This window comes from Bos mutus, chromosome 12, assembly GCF_027580195.1.
Source record: "Bos mutus isolate GX-2022 chromosome 12, NWIPB_WYAK_1.1, whole genome shotgun sequence".
NCBI classification, from domain to species: Eukaryota; Metazoa; Chordata; class Mammalia; order Artiodactyla; family Bovidae; genus Bos; species Bos mutus.
In genome coordinates this window covers 20515109-20532393 of record NC_091628.1, presented here as the reverse complement: position 1 = coordinate 20532393, position 17285 = coordinate 20515109, and the positions used below count along the sequence as shown (strand labels likewise).

General features: G+C 47.4%; 1 protein-coding gene across 1 annotated transcript in view; it reads right to left on the bottom strand.

The window, feature by feature from the left end:
• The window catches only part of FAM124A (family with sequence similarity 124 member A), a 118194-nt gene extending 114855 nt beyond the window's left edge, over positions 1-3339 (bottom strand). Inside the window, exon 1 of the mRNA XM_070380350.1 lies at positions 3063-3339. Within this exon, the coding sequence (XP_070236451.1) occupies positions 3063-3127 (65 nt within the window). The 5' untranslated portion in view covers positions 3128-3339. The remainder of the gene's footprint in view (positions 1-3062) is intronic.
• Positions 3340-17285: the final 13946 nt, after the last annotated feature.

Below are 17285 nucleotides of genomic sequence, written 5' to 3'. Positions count from 1 at the left end.
TCTTGAAAGAAGAGTAGAGTTTCACCTGGCGGACAGGCGTGCCAGGTGGAGAAGGGCCCAGCAGGCAGAGAGGGCAGCTTGACACAGGTGAGGGAACTGGAGAAAATCCAGCTGATGTGGTTGGATGCAGGGTGCAAGGATGGGCCTGTTAAGTGAAAGGGCCAGAGAATGGGGGTCGGGGGTACTGTGGAGAAGGCAATGGCATCCCACTCCAGTACTCTTGCCTGGAAAATCCCATGGATGGAGGAGCCTGGTGGGCTGCAGTCCATGGGGTTGCTAAGAGTTGTACATGACTGAGCGACTTCACTTTCACTTTTCACTTTCATGCATTGGAGAAGGAAATGGCAACCCACTCCAGTGTTCTTGCCTGGAGAATCCCAGGGACGGGGGAGCCTGGTGGGCTGCCATCTATGGGGTCGCACAGTCGGACACGACTGAAGCAACTTAGCAGTAGCAGCAGCAGTATAACACTGGGGCTTGTGGGCCATGCTAAACTCTTTGTCCTTTGTAGACAACAGAACCACTAAAAGCTTGTAAGGCAGAGAGACATGATCAGATTTGCATTTTAAAAATATGCTGTGCTAAGTCTCTTCAGTCATGTCCGACCCTTTGAGACCCCCTGGACTGTAGCCCACCAGGCTCCTCTGTCCATGGGATTCTCCAGGCAAGAACAGTGGAGTGGGTTGCCATGCCCTCCTCTAGGTGATCTTCTCGACCCAGGGATGGAACCCGAGTCTCTTATATCTCCTGCCTTGGCAGGTGGGTTCTTTACCACTAGCGCCACCTGGGAAGCAAACTCATGCTGAATGCTTTCTGCATGTTTTCTGCAGTCTCCACAGGCAGCTATATAAAAGCTGGATAGGGAAAGAGGGGGTAAGCACCAGAAAAGCAGGGAAATTATGGACAGTTTTTTAAATAAGTAAACTCAACTTTAAAGGATATATGCTGCTGCTGCTGCTAAGTCACTTCAGTCATGTCCGACTCTGCGTGACCCCATAGACCACCAGGCTGCCCCGTCCCTGGGATTCTCCAGGCAAGAACACTGGAGTGGGTTGCCATTTCCTTCTCCAATGAATGAAAGTGAAAAGTGAAAGTGAAGTCGCTCAGTCGTGTCTGACTGCTAGCGACCCCATGGAATGCAGCCTACCAGGCTCCTCCGTCCATGGGATTTTCCAGGCAAGAGTACTGGAGTGGGGTGCCATCGCATTCTCCAGAAAGGATATATAAGTGGCAAATACTAGATTAATAGAAATAGCCTAAACTATTTCATTTAAATGTATGCCACTTTAGCTTTAAGAATGCTACAGAAGTAATACGAATTCTTCAAACAATTCTGTCCTATTAACGTACACATTATGACAGAGGCAGAGAGGTGGCAGAATGCTCAGCCCTCCCCAGAGCCCTGACAGCTGTCATGCTGTTCCTTGGGAGTGTGAGTGTGTGACACTTCTGGGTCAGGGTTTCCTCTGCACTTCTTCAAGACAGCCCTTGCAAAAAAGATCTGTTTTACGAGAGTTCTGCAAATTGAAAACCAATGGACCAGCTTATGCTTTATTTAATCCAGCTGAAAATGAGCTGGTTAATTTTGCTTTGTTCCTTCTACTCATGGTCTAGCTAACTAAAGATGGGGGGCGGGGCGTGAGGGGCAGGAAGCCAAGAATCTCTGATTAAAGTGGATAAATGTCACATATACAGAATGTGGGAGGAAGCACAGGAGTTCAGTATTTGGAATCAGTTGCAACACTGGAAGGTAATTGGGTTCTGTAGTGACCCTTAGTGATCACAAGTGTGGGTAACAAGGAAAGCACATTGCACGGTAAATGCTTTGGGGCAGTAAAGTCCCAGATGTGGGCTAGAGCCAGTGGAGGCTGCAAGTAAGGGTGGGGTGGGCAGGCAGGAGGGGCTGCCTAGCGAGACTCTCCCAGAGTCAGGTCAGACCCTGGGTCCATTCTGGACCTGGACTCTCTTCCTGTCCTCCCAGGGTTGCAAATCCTGAGATTATTCTGAATTACTCCCCTCCCCCTCAACCTTCCAGGAATGAGGCTTTCTGTCCTCTGGGCAGCTCCGGTCCTCCCCACCACCCCCTCCCCCGGGTTACCGCTGATAGGAAAAGACACCCTTTCCTTCTGGGTCGGTACCCGCATCCGGGATGTAGCGCTGACTCTGCACCGGGAAGTCCTCTAGAGATAGGGGCTGGGCGGGAGCCTTTACAATGACCTCCGTCTCCTAAAAGACATTCAGTCTTTTGTCCCACTCAGGAAAACAGTGTTGGTGGGAGAGGGTTAATTACATGAGTCTCCAAAGGTTTGGGCTAATTGAGTCAGCTGAAGCGAAGAGGATATTAAAAATAATAATAATAAACAGGGCTAGATCATAGCACTATCCTCACACCACCTGTGTTCAAGGCTAGTGCATCCAGCTGGCACAGGTGCGCACAGGGGCGAGGAAGTTTAGGCTGGGCAGCGGAGGGGTTTGGGAGACAGGGCGTCTCGCCAAGTACAATCAAGCACAAAATGAGAAACGCCATTCTCTTAGGCGACTTCTGAAAGACTTCTAGGTCTCACGTGTCCTACCCTCTTTACTTCTCATCCCCAAGCCCCCATCCCGGACTCCAGGGGGCCCCGGAGTTACAGGAAGAAAGTCCTTGCGGAAGGTGGAAACAAGTGCAAGCGCGTCCCTGGTCTAAGGAGGATACAGGGGACACTGCATTTGCACTGCACGCTGCATCATCTCAGTGATAGCGGAGGGCAGGTGGGCTGCGGCGGTGTGGGATTACTGTGAACCTAGAGTCCTTCCACTTTTCTGCCCCTCAGGGAGGGGACCGCCCTGACCCGAGCAGCCACGAACCACGCCGTTCTGTTCTCAAGGCCCGCCCAGATGGGCTCACCGCAGCCCCTCCGGCTTCCCCGAGGGACCCAGCGGCAGGAGCAGCCCCCGTGGCTCAAGGCCAGCCCAAGCGGCTCCGGCGAGCGGTCCAGGAAGGTCCCCGGCCGGGAAGAGCCGCCGCGCAACTCGGAGAGTGCCCCCCTCGCCCACTGCCCGGCCCGGTCCGTGCGGCTCACCCTCCAGTCTCGGCGCCCGAGTCCACGCAGTCATCCTCCTCGCCGCCACCCGCCTTGGGGTCCATGGTGCGCTCCACGCCGCGCTCCGCTCGCGAGCGCCGGCGTGACCCGGGCGGCCCAGCTCAACCCGGCCCGGCGCGAGCTGGCGGGGCTCCCTCGGAGAGTCTGGCGGCCGGGGCTCCGGCAAACAACTCCGGCACCGCCCCGCGCCGCGCCCTCTCCTGGCCGCGCCCAGCCGGGCCCCCGGGGACTGCTCGCGTTCCGCCCCTCGCCGATGCCGAGCGAGCGTGTGCGCGCGCCAGAGGGCGTGTGCACGCGAGTCGGGGGTCTGTGCGTACGCAAGAGGGCGTGTGCACGTGGTGTGAGCGCGCGCGCGTGTGTGCGCGGAGTCTGTGCGCACGCAAGAAAGTATGTGCCTGTGAGCGAGCGTAGGTGCGCGCGCGAGAGCGTGTGTGCACCGGGTGTGAGCGTGTGCGCGAGCTCGCATGAGCCCGCATGTTGCGTGCCCGTGTGTGGTGTGAGTGAACGAATGGATGAGGTCTGTGCGGTCTCGTGCACTTGTGGTTTGTGTGGGTGGGTGGGTGAGGCATGTAATACACTGGTCGGTGTACACTTCTGGGTGTTTGGGGGGCGCGTGTTCCTGTCTGTGCTTTGTGACCGCTTATCAAGACCAGTGCTACATATTCTTACATATAATCTCATTAAATTCACAACAAGCTATAGGGTAGATATCAACAGTCCAATCTTACAGATAAGTATATCAAAGCTCAAAGAGGTTAAATAACTTGTCCAGACTCAGATACACTCCTAGGCTATCTGAATCATAATTTGGGGGCTCTAAAAGTCTATGATTCTATTCATTCTGGTTTAAAAACAAATATGTAAATACTGTTTTTTAAATCTATAATTATTGGTAAAAAAAAAAAAAGAAGAAAGTAGAAACGAGTGCCTCGCTAGTGAGCCGTGTGAGTGAGCCGCGCCACTCTCCTGGGCCCACAGTCCTGGAATCCAAATTCCTAGGTATCGCGGGGAGGTTCCTGAGCCCCGGCGGCGTTGCAATTCCCACGGCGAAACAGCAGGGCGCACGGTGGAAGCGAGGAGAAACCTGTTTTACTTCCAGAGCATCTAGGTGTTTTCTCACAGTTCCCTCAGAATTGCCAACACTGAATTTATTATCACCTTTTTTAGCACAGGTCTGAGTGGCTTCCCACCGCCAACTTGCCAGTTTACAGCTAGTGTCATGTCATTTTGTGTGTTAGTCGCTCAGTCGTGTCCAACTCTTTGCAACCCCATGGACTGTAGCCCCCAGCCTCCTCTGTCCGTGGAATCCTCCAGGCAAGAATACTGGGTTGCCGTTTCCTTCTCCAGGATATCTTTCCAATCCAGGGATTGAACAGCGTTTCCTGCATTGCAGGCAGATTCTTTACCATCTGAGCTACCTTTTGCTAGTTAAAAAAAAAAAAAAAAAGCCTTTACAAATAACTTGAAGACAATTGCAGGCACCTGCATTCAGGGGTTGCTGCTGTAGGGAGATAATGGATGTTTGTAAAATACCCTGCTCAGCCCCTGGGGTGAGTTAATGATCACTATTGAAGCGGATCTCTTCCCCTTAGGGTGAGGCTGGATAGAGTTTGGGGTCAGGAAGGAGCAAAACTATTTGGATTTAATTCTGACAGCCCTGCCCAAGGCACAGGAAGTCACTCATTTCTAGTTTCTTCTTTTTTGAGATAAGTTATTTAGCCTCTTTGAGCTTTGATTTACTTCTTTGTAAGATTGGACTGTTGATATCTACCCTGTAGCTTGTTGTGAATTTAATGAGATCATATGTAAGAATATGTAGTGTTGGTCCTGATAAGAACTAGTCCTAGGCAGCCATCATTACTTCTAAAGCATGAGCTAGCTATAGTCCCAGTCTCGATTTGCAAAGCAGTGACAAGTGGTTTCAAGAAGGGGAATCTATTTTTCTTTCCTCTCTCCCTCTCCTCTCTTTTCTGTTCTTCCTTCCTACTTACTTAAATGTCACTCCCTTTGATTCTTAATTAAATTACACAAAACAGAGATCTAACTAAACAAAAGAATAGACATGCAATCTTAGCAAGAAAAAAACATAGGTAAATATGCCAACCCCAAATCTTAACTGAATTGTGCTTGCTGAGCATAAAATTCCCTGCACACAAAATAGAGATTGAAATATTATACTCAGTTTGTGCTCATTAGCTGAAAGAAGGAGCATGTCAATTCTTCAAAGGAGATCCCCCTCACTGCCACCCCACCCCCACCCTATATACTGATTTCTAAAAGAAAAATTCTCAGACAAGACAAAAGAATTGTTGTAAGAGATTTACAGCACAATGCCATTAATGACCAACTTAAATTTATTGGTACAGTCAATAAATACCATTTAGAAGGCTGAGTTCTGGATATATAAATGAAGGAAAACAGCAATGGATATTATGCTTGCCCTCACGGAGCTTATAATCCCTCTCCTTATAAGGAGAGGGAGACTAATGAAATAAGTATATATTAAAATATATATATATATAACATAAATGAAGATGGATGCTATGAAGAAAAAGAACAGTGTGTCCTGAGAGAGGACATAATTCAAGTAGGAATGTCAGGGAATGCTCTCTCAGGAAGGGATATTCAGCCCTCTTCTGCCTCAGGGTCTTTGCACTTACTGTTTCTGCTCCCTGGAATAACTGCTCCCAGATTTTCTGCAAGGCTCTTGCCACATTATCTTTCAGTACTGTGTTCAGAGAACAGACTTATAGACAGCAGGGGCAGGAGAAGGTGGATGAATTGAGAGAGAAGCATTGAAATATATACATCAGTTCAGTCGCTCAGTCCTGTCCGACTCTCTGCAACCCCATGAATCGCAGCACACCAGGCCTCCCTGTCCATCACCAACTCCTGGAGTTCACCCAGACTCATGTCCATCGAGTCAGTGATGCCATCCAGCCAGCTCATCCTCTGTCATCCCCTTCTCCTCCTGCCCCCAATCCCTCCCAGCATCAGAGTCTTTTTCAATGAGTCAACTCTTCGTATGAGGTGGCCAAAGTACTGGAGTTTCAGCTTTAGCATCATTCCTTCCAAAGAAATCCCGGGCTCATCTCCTTCAGAATGGACTGGTTAGATCTCCTTGCAGTCCAAGGGACTCTCAAGAGTCTTCTCCAACACCACAGTTCAAAAGCATCAATTCTTCGGCGCTCAGCCTTCTTCACAGTCCAACTCTCACATCCATACATGACCACAGGAAAAACCATAGCCTTGACTAGACGGACCTTTGTTGGCAAAGTAATGTCTCTGCTTTTGAATATGCTATCTAGGTTGGACATAACTTTCCTTCCAAGGAGTAAGCGTCTTTTAATTTCATGGCTGCAGTCACCATCTGCAGTGATTTTGGAGCCCAAATAAACAGTCTGACACTGTTTCCACTGTTTTCCCATCTATTTCCCATGAAATGATGGGACCGGATGCCATGACCTTCGTTTTCTGAATGTTGAGCTTTAAGCCAACTTTTTCACTCTCCTCTTTCACTTTCATCAAGAGGCTTTTGAGTTCCTCTTCACTTTCTGCCATAAGGGTGGTGTCATCTGCATATCTGAGGTTATTGATATTTCTCCCGGCAATCTTGATTCCAGCTTGTGTTTCTTCCAGTCCAGCGTTTCTCATGATGTACTCTGCATATAAGTTAAATAAGCAGGGTGACAATATACAGCCTTGATGTACTCCTTTCCCTATTTGGAACCAGTCTGTTGTTCCATGTCCAGTTCTAACTGTTGCTTCCTGACCTGCATACAAACTTCTCAAGAGGCAGGTCAGGTGGTCTGATATTCCCATCTCTTTCAGAATGTTCCACAGTTTATTGTGATCCACACAGTCGAAGGCTTTGGCATAGTCAATAAAGCAGAAATAGATGTTTTTCTGGAACTCTCTTGCTTTTTCCATGATCGAGCGGATAATGGCAATTTGACCTCTGGTTCCTCTGCCTTTTCTAAAACCAGCTTGAACATCAGGAAGTTCACTATATGCAAAACAGATAGCTAATGGGAAGTTTCTGCATAACACGGAGCTCAACCTGGTGCTCTGTGACAACCCAGAGGAGTGGGGTGGGGTGGGGGATGGGAAGGAGCTTCAGGAGCATATGTATGCATGCCTGTATGCTCAGTTGCTTCAGCCGTGTCCAACTCTTTGCGACCCCCGTGGACTGCAGCCCACCAGGCTCCTCTGTCCATGGGATTCTCCAGGCAAGAATACTGGAGTGTATTGACATGCCCTCCTCCAGGGGATCTTCTCGGCCCAGTGATCCAACCTAGGTCTCCTGCACTGAAGGCAGATTCTTTACCACTGAGCCATCTGGGAGGCCCTGAACATACGTTTGCTTATGGGGTGATTCATATTGATGTATGGCAGAAAGACCAACACAACATTGTAAAGCGATTATCCTCCAACTAAAAATAAATTTTAAGAAAACATTGAACTTAAAGGACTCTGTTCAAATGGCCCCTGATCAGAGAGCCCTTCCTGATTAAACTTGCATCACAGTGTTCCCTTACCCTGTTCTCTTCCTTCTTATAACTCTACCAGCACTTGACATAAGATAGATTTATTGACTGATGACCTCTTCTTCCCACCCTAATCCTACCCATGGAATGCCAGCTCCAGAAGAGCAGAGTCTCTGTTCTATTCACTGCTGTATCCCCAGTACCTGGAGTAGTCCTTGGAGCAATAGACACCTGCTGAGTGAATGGAGGGAAAGCAGCCACAGCCTGGGGTAGGGGAGGTAGTAAGGAGAGCTCCCCTGGTACAGAGACCAGCAAGAGTGCGGCAGGACAGAGCACTGAGCATGTGATTAGAGACGGAGGGAAGCGGGGGGACCAGAAGGACCCCAAATGGGAAAGATGACAGTGAGGCATTTCTGTATAAATATGACATCTCCTGGAAATCAAAAGACCATTATAGTCTATTTGAAAAGTTGTAGAACAAAGGCTGTCCATGAAACCAGATTTAAGGGCTGAGAAAAGGGGCCAAATAGGTAAGTATAATGGAAATCAACCCTGAATATTCACTGGAAGGACTGATGCTGAAGCTGAAGCTCCAATACTTTGGCCACCTGATGAGAAGAGCTGACTCATTGGAAAAGACCCTGATGCTGGGAAAGATCGAAGGCAGGAGGAGAAGGGGACGACAGAGGATGAGATGGTTGGATCGTATCACTAACTCAATGGACATGAGTTTGAGAAAACTCCGGAGGATAGTGAAGGACAGGGAAGCCTGGTGTGCTACGGTCCATGGGGTTGCAAAGAGTCGGACACGACTGAGCAACTGAACAACAGCCATAAGATAATGAACATTCAGCTGTCTTGTTCTCCTTAACAGCCTCAAGGGCACCTACCTTTGTCTATTCTGTGTAGAGGCAATTCATATCTGTCACCTCATTTAATCCTGGACAAAGTTCTCTGAAGTAGGTTTATTTTTTCACTTGGCAGTTGAGGAAACTAAATTCCAGTGAGTTCAAGGGCCTTGGCCCAGGCCACCCAGTGAATGAGCAGAGGAGCCAGGTGACCCATTGAATGTGGATGGAGTCCTTGTCATCTGCCAGAAAGGCCAAAGGGCCGGCTGTCACACCCTCGGGAAGAGGACACTAAGAAAAAGAGCAGAGAAGAAACAGTGAAATCAGCATGATCCTTAGAAAATGAGATGCTGCTTAAATTATTTTCATGCGTCTCTTCAGTTGTGTCTGACTCTTTGCGACCCCAGGAACTGTAGCCCACCAGGCTCCTCTGTCCATGGGATTCTCCAGGCAAGAGTACTGGAGTGGGTTGCCATGCCCTCCTCCAGGGGATCTTCTGAACCTAGAGATTGAACCCTTGTCTCCTGCATCTCCTGCTGCTGCTAAGTCCCTTCAGTTGTGTCCGACTCTGTGCGACCCCATAGACCGGCAGCCCACCAGGCTCCCCCGTCCCTGGGATTCTTCAGGCAAGAACACTGGAGTGGGTTGCCATTTCCTTCTTCAATGCATCTCCTGCAGTCTTTCTCAAATAACCAGAGAAAGGTCAATTAGATAAAAACCTGGACCATGTCTCAAATGATGGATTGACCCACCTCCCCTTGATTGCAGGGGACACAAGTGTTATTTTTCATTGGCACAGCCCCCGATGGTGACTCAGGGATGATGTATTTATTATCAGGAAGACAAAAATTGTGAACAGTACTCACTGTCCCTCTGAGCACGAGTATCCAGCTGGGCTCTCCCTTAAGTCTTTGGGTCTCAGGAGCCTCCCTTTCTTGTTTTTTTGGTAAAAGGACCTTGTAGCGGTCACCAAAGGATATCTTGCCCATAACCTTTACATGATTCCCGGGCTCTCCTTCCAGCTGTTTAACGTTGATCACTTTAATTGTGAGGGTGCAACACCCTCTCCTCCCCCTGTAAGATATGAGCAGAGAAGTGTCCCTGGTCTGCTTAGCATGTCCTGTCCAAACCCCTTAAAGATGTTCCCATTGGAGTCTGAGGCCAGTGTGGGAGGAAAACTGAGGTAGGTTGTCATAGACCAGGAAACATGAAAGCTGATTTCTAACCAGAATTCATCAAGTCACTAGAGTAACAGTGCAGATCATCAGCTGATTTAGAAGCACTCACTACACATCAGGCATTGAAGTACAGGCCTTCCATGCACAAGCTCTTTAATCCTCACACAAAACTATGGGGCTTCCATTGTCCTTCAAATGAGGTTGTGGTGTAGTAATGCATATATATGGAATCTAGAAAGATAGTTCTGAATCTAGAAAGATAGTTCTGAATCTAGAAAGATAGTATGTGCCAGGCAGCAAAGGAGACACAAACATAAAGATCAGACTTTTGGACAGAGTGGGAGAAGGAGAGGGTGGGATGATTTGAGAGAATAGCATTGAAACATACACATTACCCTGTGTAAAACAGACAGTAAGTGGGAGTCTGAAGGATGACGCAGGGCACCCAAAGCCAGTGCTCTGAGGGGTGGGGAGAGGGAGGTGGGAGGCGGTTCAGGAGGGAGGGGGTCACATGTATGCCTGTGGCTGATTCATATTGATGTATGGCAGAGTCCGTCACAATGTTGTAATTATCCTTCAATTAAAAGAAATGAATTAAGTTTTAAAAACTGGGCTTGCTGTTGTAAGTCTCACAAGAGATGTGAAGGCCTCTAGAAACTGTGAAGCATATGATCACAAGGTGTCACTGGTGTTTTTCAATCACCGTTTTCTTAGAGAGATCTGAACCCAACCTCTTGTTGGATTTCACCCCGGATACTCTTTTTAGCCTCTGTGGATGCTGCTGCATACGGTGGTGTGTTAGAAAAAGACCATCCGTCCATTTATTTGTTGAGCACTTGTTGTGTGTCAGGCAGTGGCCGGGTGCCAGGGGCACACTGGTGAACGAGTCAGAGGCCGTGGCTGGCCTCATGGAGCTTTTGAGGTCGGGAGAGGACAGTTCATCTTGTTCCAGATCCACCGGCAGGGCTGGCCTTTCCACCAAGCCGAGCTTTCTTAGAGGAAACCCGCCTCCCTCCCATCCACCCCCATTCCCACCCCCCTCACCGCCCCCCACCCCCCGGCACCTGAAAGATGCCTTTGTCTATTAGAGTAGGACTGGAATATCAATGCACTTTACTGAAGGAAGAAACTCAAAATAATCTGATAGGAAAGAGCATCAATTTTGTCAGTGAAAGAGAGAGAGTAGTGATCAAAAAAGTAATAGGGACAGTGCCAAAGGAGTTAGTGCGAGATAAATAGCTTTAAGATGGAGCTTTCCTGGTGGCTCAGTCCGTGGTAAGGAATCAGTCTACCAATGTAGGAGACACGAATTTGATCCCTGGGTCAGGAAGATCCCCTGGAGAAGGAAATGGCAACTTATTCCAGTATTCTTGCCTGGAGAATTCCGTGGACTTAGGAGCCTGGCAGGCTACCCATGGGGTTGCAAGAAGAGTTAGACATGACTTAGCGACTAAATGACAACAACAAAACTTTAAGATAAGAAATCTAACGGTTAGAGGTTGTAATATTTTTTTAAAAAATTAAAATCTCCTAGGCATTGGATTTGCTTAGGTTTGAGTTTCAGTTCAGGGGGAAGTTAGGCCATCTCATTGCATGAGTCTAAATCTTCTGGATCATTTGTTGTATGGCCACCCTGACCTAAGATAGTTCTTTAAGTGAAATTCTGGCTTATGGTATCTAGTAGCAAATTGAACTGGGAGATATGTTGGTTTGAGAAGTTTTGCTCATTCATTTTTATTTAATTCTTTATTTGGAAAAAAAAATAGATTTTCAGGACTTCCCTGGGAGTCCAGTGGTTAAGACCCTGGGCTTCCACTGCAGAGGGTGCAGGTTCGATCCCTGGTCAGGATCGCACATGTTGTGTGATGTGGCAAAAAAAATAAAAAAACATTTCCCAGAAATAACAATTCAGGTTAAAGAGAGACATGGAAGAAAAATTATCTTTCTTCCAAGACTCCAGAAGAGTTTGTCTGATGTGAAAAATAAATATTATGATCATGACAAGAAAAATTATAAACTATTGACAAATTTACTTAGACAAAGAAAGCCACTAGCCTTACAGGCAAGCATAAGGGGACCAGATGGCAAAGGGATAAATGAAACTAAAGATAAACTGTTGCGTTGGAAAATAATCTTATTAAAATATAAATGACTCCTCTTGGATAGGGAAGAACAGAGAGAGTGGTCCTGCCTTGGAGCCTCCAAAGAACTCTCAGCCTTTGCTTTATGGGGCAGATCCAGAGTCCAAGGACAGACACCCCACATTGTGCCCGCCGTTACCCCTCCACCTGCCAGGTGGTGAGCGAAAAATGAGATGGGAACCCGAAAGACTTCTGGAAAAGTGCTGCAGAGATTTATAAATATAGGGAAACATTAGACTCAGGACATTGCCCTCCAGGCCCCTGAGAGGAGGGCTGTGCCCCTGGGAACTGTGGCCGAGGCATCTATTTATCATGGGATCTTAGCTCTCCGCCTTCTTGTCCTCACACTTTCCTTCAGTGACGCAATCTTCCACCATTCTGCCTGCCTGCGCTCATTTCTTAGGGCGGCCATAGCAAAGTACCACACGCTGGGGCCTTCAACAGCAGGAGTCTACTTTCTCACAGCTCTGGAAGAAGCTGCAAGGGCAAGATCCAGGTGTTGGCAGATGCGGTTTCTCCTGAGGTCCCTGGCCTTCTCTCTGCACCCTCACGTGGTCATTCCTCAGTGTGCACATCTCTGGCGTCTTTGGGTGTGTCCAAATTTCCTCTCTTTGTAAAGACACCAGTGAGGTTGAATTAGTCACTTAGTCATACCTGATTCTTTGCAACCCCATGGACTGTAACCCGCCAGGCTCCTCTGTCCATGGAATTCTCCAGGCAAGAATACTGGAGTGGGTTGCCATTCCCTTCCTCAGGGGATCTTCCCGACCCAGGGATTGAACCTGGGTCTCCTGCATTGCAGGTAGATTCTTTATCATCTGAGCAACTAGGGCCCACCCTAAATGGCCTCATTTTAATTTATTTCCCTAAGGACCTTAACTCCAAATCTGGTCACCTTCTGGGGTACTGAGGGTTAGGGTGCCAATATGTGAATTTGCAGGTGCAAAATGTAGTCCATAACACTGCTTTCAAACACATCTCATGTAGGAGGTGGGATGGTAGGTGTAATGGGTAGATTTGAGTTTTTATCCCTGCCAGACTGTTGAGTTCAAACTCGACAGTCTATGACGTAACTAGGTTTATAATCTGGGGCACGTTTTGTAACCTCTCTGACCATCAGTTTCTTTCTTTGTATCGCAGGCACTCTAAGGGCTTGTGAGGATGGAGGAGTTATTACAGAGGTAGTGTCTGGCATGTGGGGAGTGTTGGGTATTAACATTAATCATCATTTTGCTCAATAGTCAGCTTCCAAGTCTCTCTCTCTCCATGAGCTCTCTCACCTTCTGTACAAATGCATCGCCCCCTTTCCACGCAAATGCCGCACACTCGCTCTCTCCTCCAAAGACACTGGATTGAGTATCCTGATGGATCTGGTTCAAATAAGACAGAGCCCTTGAACCCTGATGTCACAACTGGGGGATTCAGGCAAGTAAACCCCAAACCTCAATAGGACGTAATCAGTATGTGTGTAACTCAGTTTTAAAACATGTACAAGATGCTATTAGAGTCCGTGGAAGGGAGGAGACAATACATCCTGAGAGAGAGCAGCAGGAAGGGGATGATGAGGAAGGGATAAGAAAAGTTTCACAGAATAGAAAGTGTAAGTTGAGACTTGAGGAGTGAATAGAACTCACCAACCAGACAGAAAGGGGAAGGGCAGAGACCTGTCTTCTTTGAAGTCTAGGCTGTTCTGCCTTTCCTTCTGCCCCCTTCCCACCCTTCCTGGTCCCCTTGCTCCTGGTGGGTTGATATTAAAGTCTTGCTGCTTCCTCCTCTGGTCCAACGAGGACTTGGACATTTGGCTCACAGCCACCCTTTCCAATACTGCTGTGATTTTACAACTGCTCCAATGGCCATTTAAAACTCCAAGATGCAAATTTATGTTCCCATCCTTCCAACTCCCATTTCTGTCTCCCCACCTGGTCCTTAACCTCATGAAGACTTCTATTTATGTAAGTCAGAGTTGAGCCACCCTTTAAGCTCTGGATGGATTTGCAACTTTAAGAACTTTCATGGCCACCCTCTACTTACAAAATACAGACAAACACTTGAACCCTCTGCTTACTGCTTGCTGTTATTTTTCAGCCACTAAGTCATGTCTGACTCTTTGTAACCCCGTGGACTGTAGCATGCCAGGCTCCTCTGTCTTCCACTATCTCACAGAGTTTGCTCAAATTCATGTCCGTTGAGTCAGTGATGCTATTGAACCATCTCATCCTCTGCCATCCCCTTTCTCCTTTTTGTCTCCCATCTTTCCCAGCATCAGGGTCTTTTCCAATGAGTTGACTCTTCAGATCAGGTGGCCAAAGTATTGGAGCTTCAGCTTCAGCATCAGTTCTTCCAATGAATATTCAGGATTTATTTCCTTTAGGATAGACTGACTTGATCTCCTCTCAGTCCAAGGGGCTCTCAAGAGTCTTATCCAACACCACAATTTAAAAGCATCAATTCTTTGGCCTTCAGCCTCTTGCTTGCTAGATGTACCCTAAGATTTTCTCTTGTCTTAAAGTCCACTGCCATCATCCTGGTCCATTCCTCCCTTTTCTCTAGGCTAGCTTATTACACTGATCTTCCATGGCTCCCACATCCATTGCTGCCTCTCTCGTTTAGTCGCCATACTGGAGCCAGAGTGCTCTTCCTGAAAGACAGGTCTGGCTGCAGCACCTGCCCTACATTCTGAAGGACTGGAAGAGCTTCCTGTGGAGTCCTGTCCCAAGGCTACAGACACGGAGCCCAGAACCAAGGTCATCTCTGAAGCTGACCGAGCCCCTTTGTAACCACTGGCAAAAGCACTCCCCCCAACCTGCCATCATCACCAGCAGGCTTCTTGACCCTGAATTAGGCAGAAATGCCCACTCCAGTACTTACTCTATAGTGCCCTAACCAGTCACCTAACGCTGCCCTTCCAGCAGAAATTTTCTTTGCCTTGAGGCTATAAAAATTGGACACTAACCAGGAAAAGCCAGCTCTTCCTGATCTGTCATGAGGCAGCCTGCTGTGCTCGCAACGCCCACATTATCTCTGCTCCATTGCTCTTAATAAACTCACTCCCTTCTGAAATGCTCTGTTGGAAAATTCTTTTCCAACCTGCGTTTGGACTGCCACGACACTTCCTGTTGCTCTTATGATGGAGACCAGAATTGTACCAAACCTCCACCCATGTGTCATCACTGTTCTCCAACCCCTGCCATTCTCTCTGCTTCTCTGTGCTTGACTACACTGGCCTTTTTTTAGTTTCTCCAATGATCAAATTGGGCTTCCCTTGTGGTTCAGATGGTAAAGAAGCTGCCTGCAATGCAGGAGACCTGGGTTTGATCCCAGGTCTAGAAGATCCCCTGGAGAAGGGCACGGCAACCCACTCTCGTGGTCTTGCCTGGAGCATCTCATGGACAGAGGAGCCTGGCAGGCTGCTGTGCATGGGCTCACAAGGAGTCGGACACGACTGAGCCACTCATGCTGCTACTACTGTTGACCAGCTAGACTTTCCCTCCAGGCACAGAGGCCCTGCCATGCCAATTTCTCTATCTGGGCAGACCTGGTTCACTTGGTCATCCGATTGCCTCAATCATTATTTCATGCCTCATTAAATGGATTCCTCATTTCTGCTTTCAGAGGATCTTAACATAGCAGTCATTCTGTATTTGTTTTATGGTACTTTGCTCATTCTCTCTTTCTACCTCTAAATGAATTGAACAAGTTCCTTCCTTGTTCCACAGGGAAGGACAGGGAAGCCTGGTGTGCTACAGTCCATGGAGTCACAAAGAGCTGAACACAACTTAGCAACTGAGCAACAACTACTTCTAACTGAGAAGTTTCATGAAGATCAGATGATTTCCTCTCATCGTGGTACCTTCACTGTTGATGGGAATGGTTGACACAGGATGTCCTTAGAACAGATGTCTCTATGCTGAGCACTTAACACTGAGCCTAGCACACAGTAGGTATTCTGCCAATGTTACTGAAAGGGTGACTCAGTATGTGAGTGATGGATGTCCTGACACCTTTTGTAATCCCTTGGAGGACACTAGAAAACTTTCCAAAGATGTTCACTCTCCTTTTAAAAATGACTTAGTTTTCATTAAAACATTCATCATGGACAAGGCAGAATATGTCACAGAGCAGATACAGTTCAAATAATTGTTTCATCCCACTGGGAGATTTATTTACTGGAAAAAGCATGACCAAAAAAAAAAAAAAGGGTACACTGAGTGACAGTGGTTAATTCCCACAGCTCCTCAAGAGTTGACCCAAGCAACCTCTGGACTCCGCCCAGTGTGAGTAAGCTAATGTGGAAAACATTATATTGTGAACTGGCTGTGTTTTGATGCTTTCACTTTTCCATTGTATTTTCCAGAATTCAAAATATTATACCAGAATCGTCTGTAAGTGAATGAGATCATTTTCTTCCCAGTCTGTCTTTGACTAGCGGTCTCCTACTGTGATGGGTGTTGATGGCGTGTCACCCAGGATTCTCACAGGGTAGAGGTTGCTAAGCACTGAGAATTGTCTGCCGGAGGTTGTCGAATCTTCTCTTGTGGAAGAGAAAGGAGCTGTCTATTAAATACGGGTATTCATTGGTTCCTCAGGGTTAGGTTAAACGTTCTCCTGCTGATGGGGAGTGAAATGATTCCATGAGTTCCCCAGTCTCTCTCTCTGCATTATGATTCCGTGATCCTATTAATGTTTGACAGGAGGGCAAGTCTAGATGTGCAATTCCATATAACCCCTGAGTTTCCTCCTGGGGATGAAATTGAATAGAAAATGGAATATATCATAGTGATGGGAATCTGGCTGTGTGCTTTGGAATAGTAACTAGCTGCACAGCTTCGTCTCCTAGGAAACAAGCAAAGCGCGATGTGAGGATCTTGGAGGGCTTATGCTATGGACTCAAAATTTATCTGGGTTTGGCTTCACGGTGGGAGGGAATGCATGTGATATTTCATCTGTGAGTCTGGGAACACTGACAAATGGTGTGCTAAGTGATTTAAGAAACCAACAGCGCATAAACCGGAAGGATCAAGGTGCAGCCACCGCTTTATGTTAGGTGGGAATGTGGGTCGGTGGGCTGTGGAAAGTTTTAGGTTGTTTTGCCCACAATGCTAACTGTCAGGATGATTCATGGGAAAAAGAGACAGCCAAACATCTGCCCATTTAGTTTAGATGATGCAAAACACAGAGATATTTGGAAACATGTGAATGTCTGATACTGCACTGACAAACTTTCTGGATGAAGTGTTGTGTGGGGTTGGGTTTTTTTTAATTCTTTATTTTGGTGCTGCATAAATCATCTTTGAAAATTTTCTTTATTCTGTGTAATTTGGATTTGCATTGCATTTCAAACCATAACTTATGGGTACCCAGAGGGTTGGGTTGTTTGTTTGTTTGCGGGGGGTTTGTAATAAACATTTTCGGGTTCTATTATGGAATTTTTCCCAAGAGAAAGGGTATAGACACTTCACCATGACCTCTCAGCACCAGCCTCCACGGGTGGCCACGCCCTCCTCCCTACAGCATCTTCTTCTCCTGACAGCACCCCGGCTGTTCTTGC